Raw genomic sequence first — 26,633 nt, forward strand, 5'->3', positions numbered from 1 at the left:
CTCGTTGGAGAAAAATCACGCTTGCAACTTGAAACGACGCCAAAACTGTGTTAAGCCCCATTTTTGAGAAAAAATGAGTTCGGCGTAGTTTAAAATTGTTGAGTTTAAATGGAGTAGAGAAATTTTTATCCTATTCATAATTATTATTCGCCAATTAACGGTTGGAAAGTTTCAGATGAAAAGTCAGTATATTTAAAATTAATGCGTCTTGTCCGACAGCACAGTATATGAACGTTGCACTTCATTATATGGTCGGTGCATTCCCGTTTCGACTGCCTGAAATGTCGGACTGGTAGCGTAACAACTCCATTTCACGCTCAATGCTTTCAGCAGTCTCATTCAATCCTTCTATCGAAATCAGTTTGGTTGAAAAGTTACGAGGCAACCGTAAAATCAAGCTACCTATTTTCTCCTAACTGTCTACTCTTATACGTCACAGAAATTGTATTTCATTTAAAGCGGTCGGCAGATGCGCTTTGGCAAGAAAGTGCAAGGTCTGTCACGATGAAGAATCTCCTTGTCAATCATTGGGGGTTTTATCAAGTGAATTTAAAAATAATGACTCTACTGGGAGAATTTTTCTAGGACTTCATTTTCAATATTATTTCACGCATTCCAAAGTGTTCGAGTTGCAATATCGACTGAGTTGTTATCGTTACGCCAAAAAAATTTGGTTGAACGTTAAAAACCAATAATTCAGTTAAATCGCCCAGAACTGTAGGTACTCCTAAACACCTCAGGATTAAAGAGGTGTTCTACTGACTTGATGGACTCACATTTTTCTAGCTTCCGTTCACCGGTTGGAACTCACAGGTAGCTAGCACATTGCATCTATGGGGGTCAAATTTAATTGTGGCCGCCAGAGCATAAGTTACGTGGGGTGCAGTTTTTAAACTTGCAAAAGCTTTGGTTCGTTTAATCAAAAAATTTGGTCGATTCAATCGGAACAAGAACTAACCAAAATAAATCGACCGAAAGTTTGTGTTCTACTCCACATATTCACACAACATTTCTTCAACATTTCTTTTTTCACAGTTTTTCTAACTGTGAAAAAAGTTCACATTTGAGGAATCAAAGATCTTACAAAAATATGAAAAAGCGAAAGATTTACGTTCCTGATCAAGCTCTTTTCTGAAATGTTTTTTTCTTTAAAAACGAGCTGGGTAATACTCATTTTGAATCATAGATGTGGAGAAAGAAAGGGACAGAAAGTGACACGTGGGCTTGGATAAAAAAGCACAGTAGCCCACTCGAACTCCATCACTTCTCCCCCTCAGAAACCGAGGCTTCCTCCTGATATCCCTTCAGTTGCCTCTTAAATCAAGGGACTTTTTTGCCGCCATAACTATGCCCGAGCTAAAGCCGCGTCTTCCTAGTGCGGTACCGGCGCGCAATGAAGGTTTTAGCTGTTGAGGTAAAGCTCTCCCTGAATCTGAGCAAAATTCCCTGACTTTTCCAGGTTCTCACTGATAACCCTGGTGAATGGTTAGGTCAGGATAAGCATAGCTCAAATACTATGTATATTAATTTAGTCACTGGTATACTAGCTTGACTGACTGCGTAGGTCAAAATAATCGTCTCCTGGACGAAGGAACGTAACTCTATTCCAAGATAGCCCAAATGACTCAATTTATGACTTAATTTCACAAAAATGTTCTGGTGCAATTTTTATCAACATTTTCGGATATTTGAATGATATCCGAGGAAAAATAAGTGAAACCTCCAGTTGGAAGTGTCGAAGATTTTCCTGGTTTTAATATGCAACTTGCAAGAGGAAATTTGGCAACATTGAAATGGAGTTCCTCTCTTTCGTCGCACGATGCTCTGCAAGAGCGAACATTGTAAGAACGAGAGCGGCTACGACATTCTCACAGAAAACCTGAATTTTATGATTTCAGGGACTCCCCCCCCCCCCGCCCCAAGACCCCCACGGGACCCCATACACGGAGAAAAAAACTTCGTGCGTGGGACCCGACGTTTAGGTCATATGGATCTCTTAGATTTTCGGATTGAGCATCTGAACACTTTAGGTCCAGCTGCTAAGGTTTGGATCACACATCTGAAACTTCTGTTCATACATCTGAAGTACTTCGGTTTTTATATCCGAAAAACTTCGGTTCTCACATCTGAAGTACTTCAGGTGTACGAATTAAAGTTTCAGATGTATGATCCGGACCTCGACAGCTAGACCTAAAGTGTTCAGATGCTCAATCCGAAAACTTCAGAGATCCATATGACCTAAACTTTGGGTCCCACGCACGAGGTTTTTTTCTCCGTGTAAAACTGGGCACCCAGGCGAAATTCGTTTCTTTATATGTGCAGAAGATTTCTTGAAAGTCTCATGCTTTTACTCAGAAATGCACGATTGTTATGCCAGTCCGCCCCACTACTATGTAATCTACGGATCTCGGCGACGGAGACGCTAACTGCCCCCAAGGAAGGGAGGCACGCTTATTGGTCATTGGAGTAGGCTACTATATCTGTGCAACGGCTTGCGTCCAAGTCGCTGGCTTCCTTTCTAGGAAAACGTGGCTTCGCGGCGGGCGCAGCGGCCGGTGGCGCTTTGGGTGCGATGCGCCATCTGTAGCCTGCCCGCGGAGTCCTCAAGAGGGACTCTCAAAATCTAATCAAGCATGAGCAACAAACATGCGAGCACCCCGCACTTTCCCGATGCCAAAGCGGCGCAACTGATTCCTCGGCGCCGCTCAATCAATCGCTCGGGAACAAAAGCTGTTCTGCTTCCTTTCTCCTGCCACCTTGTGTGCCGCGCCGCCCACGGTTAAGGCGAATCTAAGTGGTCTAGAGACCAGTGGCGTGGCGTGAATTGCGATAAATCGATTGTTATGACATTTAAAACTATGGTAAAGAATCGATTATTAAGGTGTTCACTGCAAAAACACCCTGTTTATCGATCCTTTTCCACGGGTTTAAATGGCATAACAATCGATATATCGCAAAGCACGCCACGCCACTGCTAGAGACGGAATGTGCCACCCTCGTTGCGCTGGGGCCGAAATTTGTTGGTCCCTCCACTGTACTCAGGGGCGCTGGGGCCGTTAAAGTATTACGTAACGCTTTTTTTCAGATTTTTGACCCCCCCCCCCTTTGCAACACACCCGTAACGCAGCTCCACCCCCCTTTGAATTACGTAACGCGGGCCACACTCCCGACCAATTTTCAAAAATCAAGAAAACGCTTAGAAAACAGATAGAGGAGGGGGCGAGTAAGTGCGACACGCGTTACGTCGGCTGGGTCACGCGCCGAAAAAAATCATTCGAGAGGGGTAGGATTTTCAATTTTTTGCATGGTTTTGTTACCTTACGCTGGGTTTGACCCTCCTTCCCCCTTGTAATGCACCGTAATTCTGGCTCACCCCCCCCACCCACCCACCCCCTAAGTGCGTTACGTAATACTTAAACGGCCCCTTGAATATGCTGAGGACGAGTCTCGACTGCACTCAAGTCCGGCTGAGCGCTTCAGATTGGTCTGTGGTGCAGTTTGCACTCATCGATGTATGTTGCAATGTTGCATGTTGCGCTCCATGTGAAAGAGTCGACAAAATTAGGCCCCTTCTGCACAGGCAGTGATTTTTTAAGTACAATGATAATTATTGCAATATTACGAATTTATATGGGAAACTGATCTATGACGCGTAGAAGCAGGATATTAAGTGGTAATCATATCAACTTTAAGGACCAGTGACGTGGCGTGAATTGCGATATATCGGTTGTTATGCCATTTGAACCTATTGTAAAGAATCGATTATTAAGGTGTTCGCTGCGAACACCCTGTTTGCCGATCCTTTTCCATAGGTTTAAATGGCATAGCAATCGATATATCGCTATTCACGCCACGCCACTGTTAAGGACTTGTCGACAATCAGGGAGCCTGATGTCGCTCATTGACAGGCGGGTAAGAAAGGTAGAGGGGGACTTATCTTTAACGCAATCTCTCTCAAACATGTTTAATCAATGAGAGACAACAGTCTTGGTGATTTTGTATGTGAATTTTCAATGAGTCTTCACAACTTTGATGTTACACCACTCAGTTTCAATGTTGCTACACGTTAAATACCTATTTTTTACATAAATTCACAGATTCCTGTAATCATCGATTCCTCCTTCATCCTTTCCTTGCGCTTCTTCCTATTTCAGTTTTCCTAACAGGGTCCGAATAATAATCAAAAAAGATCCGATTTGACAACAACGGCGCCGCTCACAAAGAGGGCACAAAGTATAAGAAGCAGATTATTATCCAAGCTTGAGCAGACGGCAAAGCACCCTCAGATTGCCAAATTGAGGTATGGAAGACGATTTTAGCATGGAGTTGGGAGCATTTTCGCGAGGTTTTGCTGGGTGAGGAACGAGTGTGCCTCGACCGTTGACCAGCTCGTGAAAACTGTTTACAGAAGCAAGAAGAGGCGCAGTAAACTACCGAGAGTAAATAAACCGGGTTTTAGTTGGTCTCAGCGAACTCACTGCCTGTGGCCTGTGTTGGCGTTTCATCAAACGGAGATGATGGATTCTGCCTCAGTTTTGCTTGAAGACGCGAAAGTGACGATTAATAAGTTGGACATGCACAATTGATGCCAATGCAGGAAGTATAAAATGTTCGGTGAGTTTTCTAAACTCGGAGAAAATGGCGGTTTGGTCGGTGTGCGATTCCAAGGTCCCTAAAAGCAAAGACAGTTGTAAATAACTTTTGGAAGATTCGACAGTTTTAAAAAGACAGTTTTTAAAATTAAAGTAAGAAAAACAGTTCAAAAACTTTTAACAGATCTACAGTGGTTTTTTTAACAATTAAAATTTTAAGAAAGACTCTTACACAAGTGATACCTCTTTACAAGAGACTTTTGACGTAAATTTAACTTGAATTCACTTTGACCTACTTAAAAAGTAACCAAAAAGTTTCTATGTAAATATTTTTTTACAGTTCTTTGGGAGTTATTGAACAGTGATTTTAAACATTATTGCTATTCTGCCGTGCTAAGGAAGAACGCCGTATGAACATTCGAGAGTTGCCAAATTTCCCCGAATGAAACATGTATATTTGAAAAAAGTAATGCATATTTCGCCTTGAAATTTTTACACTTTTTAGATAAAATTACGAACAAAATCCTCTTAAAAATTAGGGGGAAAATATTCACAAATTTTCCTGAAAACTCGTGATTTGTCGAAGGAAACTTGGCAACACCTGAAGCCTCATACGGCGTTCTTCCTTAGCACGGCAGTATTAGAGTAAATGCAAACATTTAACAAACAGGTTTTCTCGTAAGCGTGCGCCTTCTGGCTTCAGAATATCTGAGAGAACATTCTAATCCATGGTTACTATTTTACGAAGCAGGGAGGGGAACAGCTCAAGAGAAAATGGATATTAGTTTATAAATGAAATAAGTGAATGCCGAATTTCTTGTGATGTTTTACTGGTCTGTAATGACGCAATAAAAGTATACTAAGTAGTGCCGGATTGAGATATGCAATACAAAATTCTTGAAAATGGGCTAAAATGGGGGAGCCAACGGGTCAAAACAAATCCTACTCTTAATTTGAATTATTGTTGCGCGACACGCCGCGCCGGAGCCGCTCGAGAGCACTACGCCCGCGGTTTGTCTGGTATTTTCTTTTCCTCAAGTATGAACCGTATTTTATAACTCTGCGTGTAAAGTTCCTCTTATTTTCCGTCTCTAGCATTTGTTCTGCTGAGTTTTTGGGGTAAAATCTAACCTCAAGGAAGCGCGAATGATCGATTATCGATATTTCTCCATTTGAGCTTTGGTAAAGAATCGATCATTAAGGCGTTCGTTGCAAACACCTTGTAAATCGATCCTCTTTCATGAGTTTAAATGACAGAGCAATTTATACATCGCAAAACATGCCACGCTACTGGGATGCTCACAATTCTCGTAGTCTGCTTGTAGTCTAGCTTTGATAAAACTATCAAAATATACTTTTTGAAACATTTTTTTTTATATTGATACAATTTTATGAAACAAGTTTGAACTCGAAGTAAGATGGGATCCTTTGTCCTTTACTTTCAATCCTATTTAGATTAAAAAAAATTAATCTTCTTTTCTCGGTTAAAATTTGAGAGGTCTCGGTGTTTCTCTGTTCCCTCGGTGAGTTTTTCAATAAGTTTGTTCAGTGCTTGTCTTAATTCATCGGCATGAAAAGCTCAATCTTGCTCCTAGAACGTGGTAATTTATAGGAATTTTCTAAATAGACCCCCCGGACAGGAAATGCGTTCCTTACGGATTCTTTCTTACTTTTCTAGGCAGAATACTTGTCGCTTGAAGGAACCGTACTTTTACAGAAAGTAAAATTTCAGCTGAGAAAACAAAGATGAGCGTCAACTATGGCCCCTTTACTATTTTTCAATGATTTTGTGTCAAGCGCGCGTTACAGCGATTCTGTGCGGGCAACTTAAGACGACGAAGAGGCGCAACGTGCAGGTGCACCTCTCTACACGGGCAAAAAAAGTTGAAGCGCCTTCAATTTTGGCTACCCGCAACACGCGCATCCATAGAGCACGAATAGTTGCATCAAGGCGCTGACTCGACGAGGACGAGTGTAATACAGACGTGTCAAATCGAATTTTGGAAAATAAATGAGATTGGAGTGATTTTATAGACTTAACTAGACGTACATTTTTGTCGGCCGAAAATTCAAAGTGGAGAAAAAATATTATAAACTCAAAAATAGTCATTAAACTGAGTACTTATCCATTTAAACAATTACGCCAGCTGGTTACAGGGCTAGAAGAAACAAATGAAACCATGATACATTTCGGCTGACTACACCACGGCCTTCTCCAGTTGGATGAAGAACAATAAAAATGTAAAAATGTGAAAACTTAGTGCTTGGTTCTATCTTTCAAAAACGAAACACAACATTCGAGAAAACAACAATCATCTCACTTTGAAAAGATTCAAGATTTTATGTTTAAATTCGTATTGTTTATCGTTTAATTGAAGAAGACTGTGATGTTTTCAACCGAATCGTCTCGGTTTCATTTCTGCTTCCTTACCTTGAAACATTGTTGTTTCTTGTAATTGTCTGTATCATGTTGTTGTCGTATCATAGAGTCCTATGGAAGAATAAAACTTCAAACCACTTTTCCTCGGTTAAATCTAGATGGGACATCTGTCTGGGGTCTCTGTTGAACTTGGTGAATTTATCCTTAACAGAAGTTCATCATTGCTAACAAAGTGTGTTAATCTACAGAATTTTCCTCAAGAAGCCTCACGGACCCCTCTCAAGGCTAGGTGAATTTCCCTAGACCCTCTCACTCCCCTCAGTAGGGTGCTTTTTTTGTTTCCCCTGGCTCCTCTCGACTGAGGGTATTTCTGCACCCCCTCCCCCTTGTAGTAAAATTTCCGTTCCTTTTATATTAAAAGGGAGAAAGGGAGAAAGGGGAGAAAATTATTTCAACGAGTAGATATCCAGATTTCTCTGCGTCCAAAAATTGTATCCAGAAACATTTAATCACTGTTTTTCCCGATCAGTGTTCTAATTCCATGTCCGTCAAAAGTCCCGGAATTTGGAAATCTTGTGTCACAATTTCTCCCACTCCATGACTGTCAAAAGTTCCGGGATTCTTTTCAAATTTTTTCAAAAGTTCAAAGAAAGTTCCGGAAAATGCAAAAGATCCGGACAATCGCGGGAATTTCAAAAGTCCGGTGAAAAGTTCGGGAAAATTTCAAAAGTTCCGAGATTCGGTACTAGCTCCGGGAAATGGGGGCACTGTTTCCGATGCAAACTTATTTCGACGCTATGAATTCGACGAATAAAGGCAAACTGGGGCCGTAGCCATGCAACGGCGTAATTTCGGCTCCTCTAATGAACCGCATTAGTCCGCTTAATTACCCGCCAGAATTTCGCGGTCCTCCTTTCTGGCCCGCTCATAATTCCCCGTCGAAGAACCAGCCGCTCTCCGCTCTGCACGAGCAGGACCGCTCCATGCCGTGAGAAAATCGATTAGAGACCTTTTTCCTCCCCTCCCTCCTCGTTCCGACGGTTTGTGGTCCTCCGTTTGTCTCGTGATACGGTCCTCGAGGAAACGGAAAAGAGCAGTCGGTGTTTTACGCTACGACTCACAGTGGATCGAGCCCATGTCGGACAAAATTTGGAAACTTTAAATGCTTATAATTCCGTTTATACAAAACGTTGAGGTCTTAAAACTGGTTCCATAGGTTTTCTCGTGAAATTTTTTTTCAGGAACACCCCTAATAATTCGAAATGTGACGAATTAAACACCAATATTTGCAGTTTTAGTTGAAATTTCATGTCTGACCTAATAAGAAATAGCGCTGAGAAGGGCTTTAAAAGTTGTTGTAATGCTTATGTGTACCAAAAAGAGTTAATTTTTCTAATGTGTTGGACGAATTTCCGTTAACGTACGGTCCGGAGGGCTTGTTAAAAAGGATCATGGTTGAACCTCTGAACCTTGTTAAATAAACGGATTCGGATCCGAGATCAGGATGAGGGTTCCGATTCATTTAGCAGCGCAGTTATGAGCGTTTGTCGAAGTCATAATGAGCCATTAGTTTATAGTCATGTTGAGCGCTGCTGGATGGTTCTATGTGATCATAAATCCATTTGTAAAAGCCTTCCGATTGTGGCGCGGCGGTGCGGCTGATTGCGCAAACAAAGCGGTGACTCGCAAATCGTCGTGTGGAGTTCATTCTCCGACTTCGTCGAGTCCCGAATCTCCGAAAAGGTCAGTCTCCGATCCAAGTCAAGCGGAGCACTGTGTTCTAAGGAAGAACGCCATATGGACATTCGAGAGCTGCAAAATTTCCTTCGGTAAAATGTTCGTTTTTGAGGAAAGATATGAATTTTTTCCCTTGAAATTTTTAGGGCTTTTCGATAAAATTGCGAGCAAGATTATATGAAAAATTGAAGGAAAAATATTCATAAGTTTACCGGGAAATTCGTGTTTCATCAAAGGCAATTTGACAACGTCGGAAGGTTCATACGGCGTTCCTCCTTCGCACGGTAGAGCAGACAGACTACCGAATATCCCGAACATTTGACCACTATCACCGATACAAGGACATTCGTTGAATATCCAACCGTAGAAGAAGTTTCTTGTGAGGGGGCTTGAGTCCTTTCCCCCCTTTTTGTCGAAGATATTTTTCTCGCAATAAATTGAATCTAGAGTGTAAAAAAATTTCAAGAAAACAATTCGTAACTTGTATTACGAGAAAATATTTTATGAAAGGAAATGTGGTGGTATCCAAATGTTCATACGGCACTAGGCACTCTTACTTATGATGACAGCATGACATGATAGCAATGTATTCCACTGCCGTCCACAGCAAAAACGGGATAACTTCAATTAATATTTTCATTTTTTTTCGCACATACTGTTCTGTTACAATACATCCTTATTGTCATTATACTTCATTTTGACAGTTTGAGCTCTCAGGGGTATATCGTAATTATTATAAAAGTATGAGGAGTGACTGCTCTGTGATTTTTCTGTATTAAAACAATTTGTAGAAAAAAAATTGAAAAAAACATAGAATGGAGTTATGGCGTTTTTCCCTATAGACGGCAGTATAAGAACGTAACGCAAATATAATAAAAGACTGATTCAGTGGCTACGTCATAGTTCAATTGTAAACAAACGCACATAACCTTGTCTCTGATTCACGTCCTTCGCGCCGCGCCGCGCCGTGGTGGTAAAATACGCCCAAGTGTTTCTTTCAATCGAAATATCGTGTTTGCTCAGTCCTCAATTGATTTGTGGCCTGTCAATGACTGAACTGTAACGAATTATCGCAATTAACTTAAGAACCTGCACATGAGGTTATGTTAAGTTATATTATTTGTTTTGGTTTGAATCAAGAGGACGATATTAATTCGATCGACGTAGCCCTTAAATCAGTCGATGCATCGCGGTCATTTGCGTTAAGTTCTTAGCGATACATTACACCAATCAGCCATCTCCGTTATTTTTTAATGTGCTCTATTCATAAAATAAAAAAACAGGTAAAAAGAAAAAAAACTAAGAAAAATCGAAAAAATTGCCTGGCGCTAAACAAATACTGGCACTGCTGAGACGATGAAATGACTTTGAAATAGCTCTACGGGGGAGCAAGGGGAGGGCGTCGAGAATCATGAACGGTTATCCCGAATAAAAACCAATTTAAGCGAAGCTCACAACGAGTCCGTGACGTCCAAAGAAATCGGTGGCGACGTGTGAATCATTAGCTATCGATATTTTCCCATTTAAAGCTACGGTAAAGAATCGATTATCCAAGTGTTCGTTGCGAACGCCTTGATGATCGATCCTTCCTCATATGTTTAAATGGAACGTTAATCGACTCATCGCAAACTATCGTCCATCCGCCGTCGCGTGCGAGTGAGTGCCCATCGTCATGCACCGCAGTTGCCAAACGGACTGCAGTTTTCAATCAGGAACTACAACATCTCGCTAATTTGAAAAACGACATACGTGCCGTTGGTTTCCCTATGGAGATGGGTGCTTTAACGGATGAGACGGAGAGTGTAGCCCCTTATTTCAAAATGTGGTCCACATTGTGCACACAAATACGACCACAATAAAGCTTTTGAAAATAAAACATTTTATATAGCTTTGTCCAAGGGCTCTGGTCATTGCATGTCAAAACAACCTGCAGCCTGATTATTGAAATTTTTTGTTTGTCGGATCGACATAGATGACATAGGTTAAATCGCGGAGCGTGATTGGTCGGCTATGTCTTATCGCTGCTTTGTCATGCCTATGTCGGGTTGACCTCTCGACAAGCTAACGGCACCTCTTAAGTTTCCGACAGTACGTCGATCATTCCACCTGACAAAGGCACGATAAAGCAGCGATAAGACATAGCCGACCAATCACGCTCCGTCTTTTAACCTATGTCATCTATGTCGATCCGACAAACAAAACATTTCAATAATCAGGCTACAGGCCTGGTATCCGACCCCCTTCGATTTGGCTGAATATTGGTATACAGGGTCTTTACATCATTCTAAGATACTAATTTGAAGGGCATGGCGAAAATTCTTCAATATATATTTTTTATTTGGTCCGATTTTACTTAGAAGACCCTGGTAAAAATTGGCGATAAGAGCTGCGTTTAAAAATACCATAGGAATTCTTATAGCCAGCTAAAGAAGGCTATAGAAAATCATATAGCTGGCTGTAGAATGCGGAGAAAATCATACGGCCGGGCTATACAAAGCGATAAAAATTATGCAGCCGGGCTATAGTTCCTATCGCCGGGCTTTACACTTTATCGCCTGGCTGTTGCTTTTTCGCCATCGATTATAAAAGGCTATAAGATATTGTGTAGAAATTCGTATGCTTTGGAAATCATTAAGTTTGATACGGAACCACCTTAATATTTACAAAACACACATTAATTTTCCTTTAATACATATTTTTTTTCATAAATTAAAATAAGAATAATCCATACAGGATGTGCAAACATTTCAAGATTATGAGTCGAATAACGCTGACTCCGCCACATTAAATATTAGAGCCTAACACAAAGCGGAGCGACGACGCACTGGCGCCTACAAACCTAACTGGGATACTTCACGCATTGCGCAACGCGTGAAGTATCTCTGTTAGGTTTGTAGGCGCCAATGCGTGTTTCGCGCTGGCTGCCCGCTTGCCACGGCGCTTGAAGCAACTATTTCACACCAGAGGTCAATTGCACAGTATCATACGAAACTGAAGGCGCTCTAATATATTAGTAATGGCAGGCATCCATCAAAAGTACGGAGCTTTCCTCGCAAAATAAATCAAGATACTACGGCCCAAAAAGAGAGCAGTATTCCAAAAACTCACTAAGTCCTAGCATCCGTAATTAGTACCGTTTAGCATACACTTTATCGCCTGGCTGTTACTTAATCGCCATCAGCTATAAAAGGCTATAAGAGATTGTGTAGCCGGCTATAGAAGCTATTGGAAATCTTACAGCCGGCTGTAGGTCTATGGTATTTTGGAACGCAGATTCTACTGTCAATTTTCACCAGGGGAGAGAAAAGTGAGAGGATCAGATCTCATCATTTTCTCAAAGAAGTAATTAATCAGCTCCTGCCATTGGCAGCGAAGCAACCGTTCCCTACAGGAGTGTTATGATTCCGACAAGCCTCCTTCCAATTTTTAAAGTTTCTAATCCATCCCTTTTAGTTCGAGCAAATTGACGGTGAAACTTATTACACTGCTTCAAAATACCTTGTCCTTTTTATCCTCCTTTCAGGCAAACACATCAACAATAATGTTTGTCTCTGTATGTTTTTAGAGTACCTGTATAGCGAGAGTATGGACAGATCGCTTCATGGAGGGCTTAGGGCCCAAAAGTGCAGCCACCCTTCTAACCAACCTCTAACGCACAAAATTTCACTGCCAGTCTGCAGGTTCCAATTCTAACCAAGAAGGCCAAGAATGTACATAAATGAGCGTTCTTCCGCAAAATTGAGTAAATTTATGCAAAAACTGAGTCAAACACGTGCTTAATAAACGACGGTTCGTAACAATAGTATTAGTAAATCGTTCTGAATAATTGAAATTCATAGGTTGGCTGCATTTCTGGGCCCTAACTTTATTCGCAGAAGCATCGGTGAAGGCCTGATGGATTTTCGGAGTTTCACAGCTGTCCATACTCTCGCTATACAGGTACTCTATATGTTTTCTGCCACAGTAATGGGACCAATCAAGTATTACGTGACGCACTTTCTTCGATTTTTTCGATAACCCCTCTCCCCTTGTGACGCACCTGTGACGCATCCCTAACCCCCCCCCCTTTTTGAATTACGAAACGTTGGCCTGACCCACCCCTCAAAAAAATTAAAAAAATTCAGAAAACGCTAAGATGCCCGACGGAAAATAAAAAGGTGCCTTGTACGGCTCTCATGACGAGAGCACGATTCACAAAACAGGTATACCTAGAATAAATTTATTTGTTCCCCCCCCCCCCCCAAAAAAAAGAACAGGTATAGACTCTTCGGTTTGATACTATTTGGCAGGCAAAAACACCAAAGCAGGGTGTCTAGTTTTTATTCATTTTGGGAAATCCTGATGAAATCCTGATTTTTGACTACTAAATCCCGATTTCATAATTTTTCCAAATCCTGATCGAATACTTACCTAAAACCTACCGAACCTACCGAATACTTACTTAAAACCTATGAAAAAGGATCGATAAACAGGGTGTTTGCAACGAACACTTGATAATCGATTCTTTACCATAGCCGCAAATCGGGAGATATCAATGATCGATCTTCCACGCTTCGCCACCGAACAAGGGGCTCGTAAAGCCCACGAGTTTCCCGGCGTTTACGCGAATCGGCAGTGATAGGCTCATCTGGACTCCTCTGGCGTAACGCTATCTTGGGTTGAGCCTCATTATCCATTCAATTCCACATTATCCAGGACCCTCTTAAAATCGAAGATACGCCCTCACTTGAGAGGAGCATTAGGCTCAAAACTCGAGTACGTTTCGAGCCGCGGCAACCTAGCGGCTTCGAATTTAGGCGACTACTATACGGAGGCGTTTATTCAAATTAAGCTTGATTGAATCCACGGCTGCGATTTCAGCTGTACGGCACCCACCCTCTTTCCCCTCGTCCATACCCTCCCTCCCGTTAATACCCGCTCCGGATCGAACGGGGTAGGGGGAACGGGACTGGAGCACTCTAAGCGGGCCGCGCGGAGTCCCGAATTGGTGGGGGTTGGGGGGTGGTGAATGGACTCGGTGCTTCCCGTTGGGGGTAAAAATCTCCCCTTTTCTGGGCGGCTCGGCGAAGGGAGCGACGGGCTCCTGTGCGAATTCGCGCAACGCGGAGGGGAAGATTAGGGTTTCCGAATCCGAATCGGTAGTTGGCCCCACCGGTGACGGAGCTGTCGATATTTTGTTTCTTGTGCGAATATCACACGACTGTTCGTTGGCGATTTTAAAATTTTTCACGAAAATTCAAAATTTAAGTAGTTGAACCGGATCGCAGAGGAGAGTTTTTGAGTAGCCTACAACTTTTAGTAAAAAAGAAGAAGAAGAAGAAGAAGAAGAAGAAAATCATATGACTTCATAATGTTCACGACCGAATCGTGAAAAGTTCCCTACTTATCGGCGAAAATTATGATAACCAGATATTTAAGTCATTTTCAGAATCAAAAAGTATAATAAAAAATTGCCGATTTTTTTAACGTGAGAGTGAAAAATTGATTGTCTCACATAATCCAAGATGAACATGACATTTTCGAAGATGTTTGCTGATGCCCCAAGAGTTCCAGGATAATTTCCGCTTTTCCAGGTTTTTTGACACTCTAGTTTGACGGACATATTGGCACAAACATGTCGAATTAAATCGAAGTTCTGGTGGTTTGAAATTTGCAATTTAATTAACGTAGTTTTAAGAGGATATTTAAAAACTGTCATTTTCAGGGTGCAAAACAACCGATTGAAGATGCGGCTTTACTCCTTTAACTATTACTAAAAACACAGTCTTAAATCTAAACTTAGATTAAGTACTAGTAACTAAGAACCATTAAACAAATTGTAATTGACACCCCAGTTGGGGTGGTTGTACATTTTTTCAATTAATAAAAAAAAAAAAAAAAAAAAAAAAAAAAAAACTCCTTTAATTCGCTAAACTAAACCTTGCTCGTAACTTGTTGTTTAAGACGCTGGAGAGTTTGCTGTCGATAATCTCAAAAGATTTTTGACAGCCCCCTTCCTAAAAATTTTGCTCCAGTGATGTTCTCAACGAATTTGAAATCAGCATGATGCGCAGCAAAATTAAATTATATTATTATATATTATCAAAGATACGATGTGGCAATAATTCCGAGACTAGACAGTGTAAGTTCTTCCGTTATAATTCCGTCACCGAAAGTACTTAGTAATTTTATGTTAGTGAGTGAGATTGGTTCACTCACTTGGCGAGATGAATTGAATTTTATTAGCAGACATGGCAAATTTGACACCCACGAAGAATGAAAACTGTTTCTGAGTGACAATAAGAGCGGTCTTATCACACTCATTCGTATGACACTGCAGGGTATTCGTATTAATCCTGCAGGATGCTTTTTGCGGAATATATTAGTAAATAAATTCAGCTCTCGACGAACGTCTCGATTTCTCAACTTTGACGTTTTAGATCCTGTTTCTCTTAGGAATTTATAATTCAAAAGTTTAGAAGACACGAATAATTCGAGCAAATAAATTAGGGTACTTAACACAATAAAGTATACACTTTTGAATAACGATGATGAAACACTCCATATCCAGGATTTACTTTATGGGTTTGCATAAAGAATGTTTTTTGGGTGAAATCTGGCAGCCAAAAACGGTAAGGAAAATGGAGCTTGAGCAAGGAAAGGACCCGTTTCCTCGTTGCGAAGCTGAAATTTGAATGGAACGCTGAATGCCGTTGCAGGAAAGAAAAAAGACAAAAAAACTGCAAGAATAGCGGAATGGGTAAAAAGCAAAAATGCACAAAAGAGACATGGTACATAATTGCACATCCATTAGAAAGGTGTCACGTTCTTTTTGGAGAATATTTCAGCTTGATGGTCGTTGCATGTAGTAGACTACTTGGTCAAAAGAGAGCGAATTCTACAAGAGACCGCACGGAATGAAAAGAGCGCTGTTCTTCTCAGAGAGCCTGCGGCAAAGCCATTTCGTTTTTCTCTCATTTGTTCACTTCTGTTTGCTTTACTTACGATAAGCTCGCCTTTAGTACCGAAATATTGGTTTGAAAAATTTCTTTTGGAAGATGAGGGGTGGTTTTAAAGGTACTTTCTGCTCAGAAATTGCATAAAATAGGCCGGGGGGGGGAGGGGTTAGTAGCTGCTTACAGAATGAAGTATGCAGACATAAATAGGCGCGGAAGTAGCGAAATTAAATAAGGCAGGATAAAAGGAATTCTTAGAGAAACAAGAGAAATGATTGTTAAATGAAAAATAAAATAATTTGAAGAGGAGGAAGAAGATGGGGAATGGGACAAAAATAAGAAGACATGGGGGAAAAACAGAAATGTACATTCCCCTCATTCTTCTCCTGAAGCAAACATATATATTTTCGGGGATCATAATTAAATCAATCATGATAGTGTATTTGATGCGGAAAATATACTACTTGTCGGCCACATTGGCCTCGTGGTCAGCGCGTCTGACTCTAGGTCGATAGACCCTGGGTTCAAATCGCGGTAATGGCGACAAATTTTCACGGAACTGACGAGTAGATCTGTAGGAACAGATTCTACTCGGCCTTAATCCCTGTAAATTTGCAAAGCCTAGGGCATGGATGTGCAAATCCCTTGGTGTCTACGAACATTGAATAGTCTAAGTACAAATGGTGAAGTTTCCTTACAGAATACAAAGCAATAAACCAGCAGGGAAAAAATATGCTATACTTTTTAAAAAGTGGTTAGAAAACAACTTTTTACTTAAATTTCATCAAAAATGAAAAAATAGAGAGAGCCATCCGAATAAAAATAAAAAATAAAAAATTGTACCGAACTATTTTTTTCCTCCTTCTTTCTCCTTTTCTTCATCTGCGTCTCCCGATTAGGCATATGAAGACGATGAAACTAGTCTGTCGGACTAGGGTGGTACACATCTAATGACTCATAAAATACAAGCAGCTTTGGAAAAAAAAAACAGGGTGGAAAATTGGTTTGACTCACCCGCCGATCCAGGAGTGACGTCGGCGTGGGGCACCGGCCGAGGTCGGGACGAGCAGGATGCCGGAGGTGCCCGCTAGAGGGCGGTGGTAGGTGTGTGGCGGCTCACGTTCCCGCTGCGACTCCGCCGCCATCGGCGAGACCCGAACCTCTGGCACACGAATATGACTCATCACGAGGGTATCACAGAAGAAGATGCCAAAGACCAAAGCGAAAACGAAAGCGGAAACGTCACTCCCGCGACAATCATGCTCTTCGCCAAGCACATGTTAGAGGCCACGCGCCCGCTCTTATCACTACATTTTGGCGCCACACAAAACAATCCGGGTGAGAATGATATGAAATCAAATCAAACTGAAAAAACTCGGCTTTTAGGTCATTAGTGCTTGAAAGAGAGAGAGAGCAAAACACGCGTTTCAACACTGCATTTTAGCGTCACACACAGGATTTTTTTTTTAAAAAAACAAAAAAAAAGAGTCCAAAGAGTATTCACTGCTGCAAAGAGTGTTAAGGCTGAGTCACTACATTTTGGATTTAAACGGATAGTACGATATTATAACATATTTTGGATTAAAAAACGTTTGAATTGCTGCGCGAATATGTGAACCCGCTACATGTAGCAGCAATCAGCTGCACAATCGCCGTTCTGGATTTGGTACATTTTGAAAGGATGGATGCTGTTGCATAAGATTTTGGAGTTCAAGTTCAACACATTTGTCAGGTTTTGATATTCACATTCATTTGGAGGTAAAGTTTTTCGATTCGGAATGGATTACACACTCTCCAGTCATTAAAATTTCCAAGCCCGCGATTGGCGTTTAAAAAAGGTGGTGACGATTTAAAAAATAAAAAACGAAAGAGTTCCGAAATAGGTTCCGAACTATTAACGGCTTTTAAATGTGGAAATTGACTGAGAAGTGGAGTGGCTTAAAAAACGGACGCCGACCTACGAAATCAAAATTGAAAATAATCACTAGTTAAGGTGCTTAAATTGACGGTCAGAAACTGACCTCACTTGATCAGAAAACGTTTCGGATTCGACGCGAATAAATTGTGGAGATTTTTAGTCAGTTTCAAAATTATGACGCCTTCAGTGTGATTCTACTACAAAAAATCAAGACTAAGTTGTGACATGGATTCCTTCGCGTCAAAGTTCGAATTTAAAGGAGAACTATTACACTCGGTCAAGTGACAGCATCCATCGCAGATTTGATCCTTCAGAACTTCGGCGAGAGTCACAAGATGGAAGAACCGGGGGTAAACAGACACGGCACACTGGAAAGCACTGCGAACACTGTCTTCTTGTGAGTCATGCTTGCTGGAGAAAAGGCATATGCTAAATTTTCTCAACGCATGTAGAGAAGCAGAATAAAACAGGATAGTTTGCAGTCCAGAGATGAAAGCCTCCTCCGTCGATACACACTGTTCATGCTTCCCAAAAATGAGGCGTTACCAGGGTCAAAAACTCAATTCAAATTAGCGTTTAGTGGTAAAATCCTGAAACCGAAGAAACTCTGTCAACTCTTTGGATTTACTTTCCTCGAGAGTGAACTTAACATTAAACGGGTCAGTTACGTTAGTCACGGAATCGTGGTTTGATGGTTTAAGCTTGAAGATTGGCAGAAAGTAGTGAGGTCTTATGTTTTTTTTAAATTCTTTAACCTGTTATAAAAATAAGAAAGTTTAACGGAGGGTTTGGATGCTTATTTGATCGCTTCCTCCGTGACATCTAAAAATGTTGGAGGTTTAGTGGACGCAGTGGGAAATAAATTTCTTCAACATTACTTTTCATCCGTTCCAGCTCTGCCAACGTTCACCAAAACTTAGATTCAGCAAGTTTGGAGGACTTTCAGCTGTCAAGTATGAAAAGAAATCGGAATTTTTAAGATTTTGTCGGGCGCAAACTTGATGACCGAGGAAAGTAAAACCAAACAAGTTGAGTCTAAGTAGAAATTATGTGAGATTATTTTTAGGGTTAGGGAAAATCAGCACTTGCGAAGGTGGCGATGGGACGCAAATTCATCTAAAAAAAAAGGAGATCAAGATTCAGCTGAGAACTCAGACGATTCTTGCTCTGCCTTTATCATTTAACGCGTTTCAATGAGCATTATTGTGCCAAAACACAAACTATTAAACTGTGAAAAACTAGGATGAATAAGATGATAACCAGTTCATGAGGCGCTGTGGAATGTTGAGCCATCTTTAAAGTATAACACGCTTATATTCTTAGCCTAAATTGCCTGAAAGCCTATTCTTCACTCGAACACCGTGCTCTTTCCTAGCAGGGCAATACTGCCGTGCTAAGGAAAAACGCCGTGTGAACCTTTAGGCGTTGCCAAATTTCCTTCGGTGAATCACGAATTTTCAGGAAAATTTGTAAAAAAAAAATGTCCTGCAATTTTCCAGATAATTTTGTGCGTAATTTCGCCTGGAGTTCCTGACAATTTCAAGGAAAAATATTCATGCTTAGCTTTCCTCAAAAATAAACATTTTATCGGAGGAAATGTGGCAACTCTCGAATGTTCATACGGCGTTTTCCCTTAGCAAGGCAGAATACAGATGTTGCCTCGATTTTTTTTCGAATATAATGGTTGCTTGGAATACAATATGGAAAACATTCTATCTAGCAAGGAGCGTGGACGAACCAGAGATAACAATATTTGCATCGGATATTGACATATGGCATACTGAAAACAGAGCATACATCTATTCAGAGCCCAGAAACCTGGACAATTATTTGGATTGGATGCGGGGGACCAGATTGGGAGGGGGCGCTTCAATTAGAGATAACATTATCAAACGCTGCAAATCAACGATTCAAACCATTGATCCCGCGAGGGCCATTATAATCGCCTATCATCGACATAGCTTCTAGCTGGGAAGTATATCATATCGAATTTTCCTTCGTTGATGATGATCTGGTGATTTCACATTTGACATCACTACAGCCGTCAAGCAGATTTTAATGTTCAAATGAGAATTCCAAAGCTCATGAGTATTTGGCGCTTGAAATTTTTTTGTTTTAAAACAAACGCTTCAGCTGATGTGCCACTACAGACTTCCCGAGAAGAATTCAAAGAAGAAGAAAAAAGTGCATCGCTACGCAACCGAACCCACAGTGGACGCTTTGCTCCCTGAAACGGCCGCTTTAAATAAATAGTGACCAACGAACTACACCTCTAGAATGGCCGCGAGATAGCAAACCTGCGTAACGCGCAAGGGCCGGTTTTTGAAGGCAGGAGGGGGGTGGGAGCCCAAGTATAGCTAACCTCAATCTCCATTTCTGCTGCGTCTTGCCCATAAGGATTATATGTGAAAATTTCAACCTATGTAAACTTTCATTTTTTTTGAGGTTTGCTTTCAAAGTTCCTATAGTTGAGTTAAGAAAACCTTTGGAGGTGCGATTATTATGCAATCTTTTCATTGCTATCACTTTATTCAACAATATTCGGCAAAATGTGGGCAGCGTCTGACATGGGTTTAGATGGCAAGCCTGCTGTGTGAGCCCAAGTAAACCTAACCTATATCAACTTCAAAACGTTCCGGGTCTCTAACACTGGTCGGCCATTCTAGTGACACTTAAAAAAATTAAAAAAGATGACTGATTTTGTAGTCACTGCTTGTCCATAACTGTAAAAATCATAGTAGTTGGCCCAGTGGATTCCTAGCACAAATTTTATAAACAATGGAAATTTAGGGAGCGAGGCTAGCTTATGAGTATATGACAGAAGGCTTGAGCTTGACGGTATGTTTTTAATGCCTCTCCTACGAAAAGAGGATCCTTCCGTGAATTTCGGCAACTCTGTGCCTGCATTTGGAGCAGTGGTTTTTTTGTTTACAGTGAGCGCATCACTGACGAGGGCTGAGAATATTATTTGCTCGTTATTCAGTGCACAGCCAGGCACTGTTGCCAGTGTTGGCGAAAAAACGTGTGCAGCTGTATTCCGGAAATCCAAGGCAGAATAATTACGAATCGCCACATTGTACATGTGCGCTTCTCAATTTTATCAGGTGAAGGGGGGGGGGGCGATCTCGCACACTCAAAATGTAATGTTGATAAAAGAAAAAAGTAATTTTATTCCGTGAGTCTGAATCGTTCTTTGGTCCTGCTCAAACGAGCGAATGCTGAGTAAAATTATGGACCTAAGTAACGGGCAAAACTGTTGCGGAACATAGCAGTTTCACGGTAAATTCTCTGTAATTAACATTGATTTATTTATGTTGTTTTCCTGAAACGAGGACTCTGGGTAATGATACGGCTGCGGCGGTAGCGCGGTCAATGTTATGAAGACTTCTGAGTCGGACAAGTAAAGCGTACGGTTTTACACTGCACCCACTGCCACTCGGCAAATTTTAAATCCAAATTAGCAAATCTTTTTTCAAGAAGAAGCAGATGTTTGATCCTGAAGAGGTACTTTATCTATTGTTAAAACGTATGTTTCCCTTCTTATTCTGGACCTGTTTTACGAGGGATTTACGAAGGGAAAAGGGGGTCAAATAGTCAGCCAAAGTGACTTGCGTACTACTTTAACTCCGCTCCTCCTTCAGCTGACGCTAGAATATTTTCATATAGAGCGTGGCTATTTTGTTTTATTATCTTCTCCATTTTGAGCTTCATGAAGCTCATAGGACCCCACAAATGGTGGACGCTGTGAGTACATGGAAATACAAAGTGGTTTAAAATGCAGTTTTATTTGCATCTCGCAACGAGATCTTAACTTAAATGAATGATTACGACGTATTTGCATAGCTTTACGTGTAATAGTGTACTTTTTTTCGAGAAAAATCATCTTGCATACATGAAAGATGGCAGCAAGTGCGGTTGTTTTTTCAAATTTTAAAGTGCGCGTCTTAAATTAAAGTTGTGAGGAAATTTTTGTACGCAATTTTTATTCCGAACATACATTCGTTTCAGCAGTCCCCATTAGATGTCATGTATTTTGGTCTTTACCACCGGTTCCTAACCTCTTTCTGCGCCGGAGGGTGTGGGTAGGTGGTCTTGGAAAATTTCGTGATTCAGTATATTTGACAACAGATGGGATTTTTTTGCGGACAGTTGGGTGGTGGAATCGGGAAGCAAAAAGCTCAAGAGGAGCCTGAAAAAAGCGCGGACGAGAGCCGAGGAAAGAAAAGCGGAGCGAGAGCAAAAGCACAGCACAAAAGTCTGAAGCGTTGGAGACGAATGAAATGCCAATAGTCTAACTTCCGAGCAGCAAGACCAGCCCGGAATAAGAAGATAAACCCGGGTGGATTATTGACTCCCACTCCCAGAGAGGGTTCATCCGTGACCTTCCCTTCGTCTACTATCCTCAATACTCTTCTGAAGAAAACAGAGAGTTAAGTTTTTGAAAATGATGTCGTGTGAGTCATTGAAAAAATTACACAAAATCTGAAAATTTTCAATATTTTCAGAGTGTTATTTCGTTCTCCCGCGATCAATAGATAAGGGGGTCGTCCCCAAATAGTGGCGTGGCGTGCTTTGCGATGCATCGATTGTTATGCCATTTAAACCTATGAAAAAGGATCGATAAATAGGGTGTCCGCAGCGAACACCTTAATAATCAATTCTATACTATATGTTTAAATGGCATAACAATCGATACATCGCAATTCACGCCACGCCACTGTCCCCAAAATACGTTACGAGTCATTTACTGCGCCAGAGCCTCCTTCATAGCATAACGTAACGCTAGCTTCAATTCTAGGCCTCTTCATAAGTTTACGATATTTGGACTTTCTTACACGGAAAGGATCTAAGCCACATCAGTTAATGCCAAATTTAACCGTGCTATTTAATTTTTTACATGAAAATGGTTGTGCGCATTTTTGTGCAAATTTCAGTGAATTTTCTGTATAGTACGAAGCAAATTCCTTTAAATTAAAAAAAAAATCCGCACAAACGTTCTCTGGTAAAAAATTAAAGTGCTACCTATGCTAAATTTAGCAATAGCTGGATGTGGCTTGGTTTCCTCTGCTAAATGCGGTTCATTTGGAAAAATGCATGTAGGGTTATGAATCCTCAAAGTTACTATTTCTAATTTCCAGAAAGCCGAAAAAAACTATGTCTTTCGGCTGTATGATGAGTGCTTTAAGGAAGGTTTAAATCACGGCTTGATGCAAACGCGACATGGTTTGTTTCGCTGTTTACAATGGGACCATTGAACTATGATGTACAACAAATGACGTAGCCATTAAATCGGTCTACTTCACACGCGATCTGAATATCCAAGACCGGCGTTATCTAATAAAATCTCTGATTTTGAAAAGTATTTAAAATTATTTGCATCCCTATACTTTTAGACTATCAAATGGCTAATGCTTTGAAATTGGACGGATAAACCCAGAATTAACCTTCCTACTCTGCACGTTGCCTGATCTTCTCTCCTGTCTTTTCTTTTACGGTTTTTAAACAACATAATAGCTTGAAACTTTCGAAGGCTTTTACCTTTGGTCATAAAGTATACATCATAAAAGTTCAAATGAGAGGCTGGAAGGACAGTTTTTAAAAAAATTCAGATATTCAGGAATTCAAGTAAAACTAGTCTTAACATATACTCTGTGAAAAATTCGCTCCCAAATTCCAATTTTAAGCATCAAAAAGTCAGTTAGAACTTTCTCTCTGCCCATGTCATTTCAAAACTTCAAACACTTTTTTCTCGAAATAGAAATAACTGCACTTAAGCGCCTTGTCCTTCAAGCCTCTCAAATCGGAATTGAATCAAAGAGAACGAAAACACACCAACTCGAAAAAATGAAAATAATCAAGACACACACAAAACTGCACAGTGGGTGAAGAAGTTAGAGAAGACTGTTGGTTTCGAAGGACAAGTACTAAATGATTCTTTAAAGTTCCAAGCTGGAACAGATGCGCTAACTTCAATAGCCTTTGTGAAAATTGACTGTCTATAATGAAAATTAAGCATTTTCGCGTCACAGAGTTGATGTGCTTTCGTTCTCATTGATTCAATTTCGTCAGCAGTTTTTATTCGTTACGTGAATAAAACACAAGAGGAGATTCGGCAACGTCCAAATCAGCATCGTAACATTTCAATCATTGCGAACTTTATCCATAGGGCATCCTGCTTCCCACGAGCAAGACTTCGGTTTCGTCGCTAAGCACGAGTGGGACTCGAGAAGAAAACATGGGAAGTGCACAATCGTGTAAGTAAAGCAACGGCTGCGGGCAACGTAAGACGAAAACACAACACGACTCGACGGAGCCTCCGGAACACTGGGATTCCGAGGGAAAGCACACAAACTGACCGGGAGCCGGAAAACGGGAGGCACTGGACGACACGAGGAAATTCAATCACGTCGCGAACGTGGACGTGTACGTGGTGGCATCGGCGGCGTCGCGACGCGACGGGAGGAACACAGCTCTCCGCGCTCGAGTTTCGGAGAAGACTGCGCAAGGAAGCTCCCGCGCTTGCCGAGGTAGTACGCTCCGTCGCGACGACCGACGACGACGCTGCGCTACCTCCGAACCCGCGCACAGGCAGCCACGCAGCGTGTCCTTTCAGAGTCCGTACCACGCGAGGCACTTCGCGGGAACACGGCGAAAAATGAAATTGCTGATTTAACAATTTTGTAGTTAAAAAATGTGCCCGACATGTTTCATTGTAGATTTTACAATTAAAAAAATGTTAATTTAAGGTAATTCCGCATGGAACGCAACATATTGATCTGTGTCCAGACTCGGAAAACATTGCGATATATCGCATCAATTGATTCCATCGATTTTTATGCTCAAACGATCGTTCATTGCTTGTTCTTGTAAGTGTTTGATTGATCAAGATTCTGTTGTCATGCGAGTACTAAAGCTACTGCACTCTAGACCAATGTTTTTACCATCTGGTTAATTCAATTCTGTTTTACCGCCATGTTTTTTCCGTGAAAACTCGACGTCTGAACCGATCTGACCGAAAACAGCTTTCCTGGTGAGCAAAGATGATGATTGAAATTCTAGGAATGAATGCAAGAAGTTTTACTTGCCTGAAATACGAAATTTATTTTGCAGAGGTGAAATTGTTTAGGAGTGAAGTAGTGTGTAAGTGTGGAGGCTCAGTGCAAAGTTTTAGTGTACTTCAGTGAATATCCTCATACAAACACTGATTTTTGAGGTTTCGTAAATAAATTATTTTTCATTCGGGCGTATTCACACAAAAAGGAGCTAGGTAAAAATGGATTATCAAACGGAACTAACAATAAGTGCATGGGGTTTGTGTGCTCCAGTGTTTCCTTTTGACTTTATTGTTTTGAGCATTGAGCATAGTTCTTTTTAGCACAAACACGTCCACTTGACTACATCCTTCGTGAATCCTTGTATTTTGTGAATGTAAGTCGTTTGATATGTGCTGTATTAGCTCTGATGATGGCTATCAAACCGAAAAGCTTTGAGATTAAAATGTTTATTATAATACGTTTTGGTTTGATTCGTTTTCAAAAATGAAATAATTAAAAAAAAAAAAAAAAAAAAAAAAAAAAAAAAAAAACCTTGTAAATGTTAATACGCCAGGACGTCTCGCTGCAAGCTGCGCACAAGAGGAAATTGACCGAAACCAATTGGCCCACCTCTCTCAAACACCTTTTTTTTGTTATCAGTAGGCCCAGGCACAGTGATAATACAAAATCAATACCTTGCCTGCCGGCCGAATCCAATAATGATGCTTAGTTGACAAGTCACATCAGTGGTACAGCTTTTTCCACCAGATTCGCCCGATTTCATTTACAATGGGCCCATCTATAGAGATGCCCGAGAAAAATTGGCACATTTAGGAGCTTTTTGATGGATCCAAATCGGCCAGGGCACATCCAGGCATGACCAGACAGGTCAAGAGCCACCCGCTTGACGAGATCACCAAAAATCGATTGTTTCACATACATTTTAATGGAGAAAAACCAGTGTTCCCAATTTCTAAGGATCGGCAATGTCGATATCCTGGTTCGAGTAAAAATGATGCAGTGTGTGACGCACAGTGCATCGAGTCAATTAGAGAGGTCGGACATGAGAATTTTTTACTAAAACTGAAATTTTGATGTTTATTTTGTCACAATTTAAATTTCAAGGGGTGTACTGGAAAAAAAAAAACACATTGGATCTAGAGTCCAGACTCTTAAAAACATCCACAAGAAAAAATACTCTTGATTCAATCAGATTTTTGCTTAAATTAAAAGTAAATCCGATAAAATTAAGAGGCTTGGTTCTTGATTCAAGCAAAAATCCGATTGAATCAAGAGGCATTTTTCTTGTCAATGTTTTCAAGAGTCTGGACTCTATATCCAATGTGTTTTTTTTTTTTTTTTTTTTTTTTTTTTTTTTTTTTTTTTTTTTTTTTCTTTCTTTTCCCCAGTGTGCTTTCAGAAGGAAATTTTAAGAGAAAACCAATGGAGCCACTTTTAGAACCTCAAAAATGTGTATAATCAGAGTCATACGCTTTTAAAGTTTCAAAATTTTGTCCGACCTTTCCTATTGACTCGATCCACTGCGCGACGAGGCGGCCGACTCGGCGTCTAGCTGTCTGCCTCGCTCCGACCCGGGTTTCGCGAGATGAGACGAGAAGCGCTCTCCGCAGACAATCGGCGCACAGTGGATCGAGTCAATTAGGTAGGTCAGACATGAAATTTTTGACTAAAACTGCAAATTTTGATGTTTATTTCGTCACATTTTAAATTTCAAGGGGTGCTGCTAGATGGAAGTTTCACGAGAAAACCAATGGAACCACTTTTAGGACCTCAAAGTTTTGTTTAAAAGGAGTTTTAGAGTTTCCAAATTTTGTCCGACCTCTCCTATTGACTCGATCCATTGTGCGGCGGCGCGGCGCAGCGGCCGCGGAAACCGCGAGCAACTAACACTGATAAGCCGCACTCCTAGTCCCACCCGCTATCGTCTATAAGCCCTCGACTTAGGCCCGCCTCTGCCACCTCTTCTGTCTCGTTACGTCCCAATCTCCGCGTAAAAACATTGCTCGCCCTCAGTCA

At 41.0% G+C, this 26,633-nt stretch overlaps 1 protein-coding gene across 5 annotated transcripts in view; it reads right to left on the reverse strand.

The window, feature by feature from the left end:
• dnc (phosphodiesterase dunce) overlaps positions 1 to 26,633 on the reverse strand; it is a 774,040-nt gene that overhangs the window by 587,656 nt on the left and 159,751 nt on the right. The window contains exons 1-2 of one of the 5 annotated variants that reach the window (XM_072304324.1): positions 23,718 to 24,063; positions 16,659 to 18,152 (exon numbers count right to left, since the gene is read on the reverse strand). The exons of 1 other annotated variant lie outside the window; for it this stretch is intronic. In XM_072304324.1, the coding sequence (XP_072160425.1) occupies positions 16,659 to 16,828 (170 nt within the window). In that variant the 5' untranslated portion in view covers positions 16,829 to 18,152; positions 23,718 to 24,063. Of the gene's footprint in view, positions 1 to 16,658; positions 18,153 to 23,648; positions 24,064 to 26,633 lie in introns of those variants that run through there. 3 more of the 5 variants (XM_072304318.1, XM_072304329.1, XM_072304355.1) reach the window with 3 other exon arrangements.

The sequence above is a fragment of the Bemisia tabaci genome, chromosome 1 (assembly GCF_918797505.1).
Source record: "Bemisia tabaci chromosome 1, PGI_BMITA_v3".
In the NCBI taxonomy this organism is placed as follows: domain Eukaryota; kingdom Metazoa; phylum Arthropoda; class Insecta; order Hemiptera; family Aleyrodidae; genus Bemisia; species Bemisia tabaci.